At 39.3% G+C, this 3,411-nt stretch overlaps 1 protein-coding gene across 1 annotated transcript; it reads right to left on the bottom strand.

The window, feature by feature from the left end:
• Positions 1-563: 563 nt before the first annotated feature.
• On the bottom strand, positions 564-2,687 carry NEHOM01_2487 (uncharacterized protein; the record flags this gene model as incomplete). Its single annotated transcript, XM_051491363.1, has 1 exon — positions 564-2,687. The coding sequence occupies one exon, from the start codon at positions 2,685-2,687 to the stop codon at positions 564-566; it is 2,124 nt and encodes a 707-aa protein (XP_051347323.1).
• Positions 2,688-3,411: the final 724 nt, after the last annotated feature.

Raw genomic sequence — 3,411 nt, 5'->3', positions numbered from 1 at the left:
CAGGCTGGTCTTTTACCCTTTAAATTAACCTGCATAAGAACCGAGCACATAATCATTCCAACCCATTCAATCACATAGCTCAAATTGTGTCATATATCTGTTTGGCCATACAAGTAATATGTCGCTTTATAGTCTTTATTGCTGATTGATGGGCCCAATGCATACATTAAACAACTTTGATTTGAATTGTACGTCTTTTGCTCTTATTGGATTGTTTACAGATTAGAGTATGTATATTCTGATCTATTTTGAATCAAACCCAATAACTAAAATCCAAATTCAACTTGTTGCTTTTTCAAGATGAAGGCTTATGATTTCCTTTTATTATTTGGGTTACATTTAGATTGCTAATCTAGCTAGTATCTGAGTTAGTGGTCTTCGAGAATAGGGGTGGCCGCATAGACCAGATTTGATTGCTTAATAAACTAATGGTTCTAGTACATACAATATGGCTTTATACTGGTTGTGGAGAACAAGAGCTTATCATAACAAGTAGATATAATCAGTCAACATATAGAGTGATAGTACACCGAGGAGTATGTTAACTGGCTGATTTATTCGACTTAAACGAAAATGACACGAATTGGGCTGGAAGTGTTATAATCTGCTTGTGGCTTGTTTTCAAGACGAGACCAATATGCGAGTGGACAATAACCGTAGAGGTAGATAGGGGTATCACGCCATGCTATGGCTTTAGATTGCCAGAGCTTTGTGGTAGGTGTTGAAACATCGCATTCGACAAGAACAAGGTTGGGTAGAGACGCGTACATGAGCTCATAGGTGCGATCGAGGTCGAGACATTTCTCACAAGTTGGACATTTTAGTGTGTCCTCGGTGTCCTCGGTGTCCTCCGCGCTCTTCCATACACATTCAGCACAGAATAAGTGTTCGCAAGCGAAATAGCAGGCTGTTTTAAAGTGTAACTTTGGATTAAAACCTGAAGAATCTTCCACCGTATCTGGGTTTTCCTTCTTTATCTTCGCTTGATACATACCATCTCCCTCGCTTTCTTCTTTACACGTCTCGTCACTCATGTCATTATCTATCTCAACATGCATCTCATCACCCAATTGGTTCTTCTCATTTGGCCGATAATGGCTTAAAGAGCACATCGAGCATGTAGTGGAGTTAGAATTCTTTATGGCCGAGGCGAGTTTGTACAAGTGTGTCTCAGAATCCATCTCTGTGAGGTCCAGTTTAAGAAGTTGAGGTATCATTGTATATCTCACGATAATAGGACCAGGAAAAGGGATATTGAGTTCCGCCAATATGATATTACACTTAGTGCCGACAGCCAACATAAGCCCTGGGTATGTATATGATATGGAATCACATTCGAAGACATTTAACCCAATGATATAGTAATTGCCGGCCGATATATTCCTTTTCTCATCCATCGAAACCTTAAGATTGTATAAGCCCAACCAGCCTAGATCTGTAAATTGATACACGACCCACATGAGAATCTTCACTAAGTTATTCTCAGTTATTGGATTAGTATCATTGAAATATAACGATAATGTATCAAGGGAAAGTTTTTGGATAAATGGCTCTTGTTCTTGGTCTGGATCTCGTTGTGATCTAAACGTGGCGCATCGACTGGCAAGATCCGTTTCTAATTCTTGTAGATTAATGTTTCTGAGTACCAGCACCTTCTCAAATCGTTCGTTGGGATTCCTCAAAGCATATTGACTCTTCGCCCTTATATAAGAGTTGTACTTCGCTATTTGACGGTCGATATAGACTGCAATAGGAACAACCTCGTATTGAATATCAATATTCTTAAACTCAGTTAAGATTTCAGTATACTTATTGCAATCAAGACCTTCCAGTCGCAGAGTCAGTTTGTTAAGACCAAGATCCGTGATGGTCTTGTTTTCGGCTTTCATTGTTTCTATGTAATTGAATAATGGGAGCTCAGCGAGTCTACCTTCTTTCTTATACTTCTTGTATAACTTCACCTCATCTAAGCCAACAAAGTCATTTAGCACAAGTTTAGAGATCTTCTGGCATGTAGGAAGGGAGAGAATTCGGGCAATATTAAGATTCTTGTAGCGTTGGTTCAGGATATGCAATTCCATAGAATCCGCAAATATGTAGTTGTTTAGTATCCAGTAAACAAGGTTATCATTAGCTTTGTCTAGTATCAGAGTCTTAAGATTAAGGCGGCGTCGGAGGATTTCAGGGAGTGCGTTAGCTCCTTCTATCTTAGATAGATCAAAGGTGTGGACTGTATCACGATAAACATTCGAGATTCTAAGTGTATGGGCGGTGATATCGACGAATAGGCTTAAAAGGGCTTGGCAGGCCTTGCTATCGTTATATCTGTCACAGCCGTTAATGTTGATGTCTGTATAGTGTATATTCTGACAGAAAAGAGCATATGGGCCGGCGACAATACCATAATTGACATAAACAGCCATATCAGTATTATATAAAATCCTAAGGTTTATATCAACTGGTTCTTGAAGTTCCAAATTGTTATTGCTGCGATCTTCAGCAGGACATTTGGTTCCATTTGCGATCACATGTTCTATCGACTTCTTACAATCCACATATAGATACTTTTTAAGGGTCCTTAACGTATGTAACAAACCATTTTGTCTTTTCTCATACTCAATTGTGCATTCGCCAACAGATATACCATATTTGGCGTATACTTCGGGGGTGTAATATTTGTCATACATGTCCTTGAGACACCAACATTCCTCGGTACAGATTTTGGTGGTTATTTTAGTAGCAAAGGCGCGGGGAGTAGAATGTAGTCGCTGGTGAAAAAGCTCTAACGGGAATAGGTTCTTAGCATACTTAGGAACAATAGCTATAATAGTATGAACATTAATGACAGGATTATTAAGCTTAATAAGACAGAGAAGAGTCTCCCAACACAGTTCTAGAACTATTTTGGAATGAATGTCTTGAGTAGCACCCTCAAGACCAGTTAATGTTAAGCATTTCAATTCATTAATAAGAACAATCTTTTGGCATTGGATTTCTTGATTGTGGAGAGCTGTGAAATTAATATTGGTGCTGGCCTCAACATTACGTGCATGGCTCGGTGCGGTATGGTTTGGGTGATAGGTTAGAAGACGTTCTTGATCTTGAATTACTGTTACTATCAGAGTGAGTTTGGCAACTAGCTTCCGCTGGGACAACTTTAACCCAATAAGATCTACCCTAGATGGGTTCAAACAACAGACGTTAATTGTGAGATTGCGATTTGGATTCGAAGCGGCATAATCGATTGTTTCCTGTAATTGGGTCAAACCACAATCTACTATACTAACTGTTGTGCCCCAGGGGAGGATAATGACCTCTCATCCAAATATACTCAACGAGAGACAAATCATCATTCAGGCTGATGTCGGGTTTATTGATTAGAGGTTCGAGTTGAGGTTCTGGGGTGCGAGT

This window comes from Nematocida homosporus (genome assembly GCF_024244095.1).
Source record: "Nematocida homosporus strain JUm1504 chromosome Unknown 4132, whole genome shotgun sequence".
In the NCBI taxonomy this organism is placed as follows: Eukaryota; Fungi; Microsporidia; genus Nematocida; species Nematocida homosporus.
The sequence above is the reverse complement of the archived record's forward strand: the minus strand, read 5'-3'. Positions and strand labels throughout refer to the sequence as shown.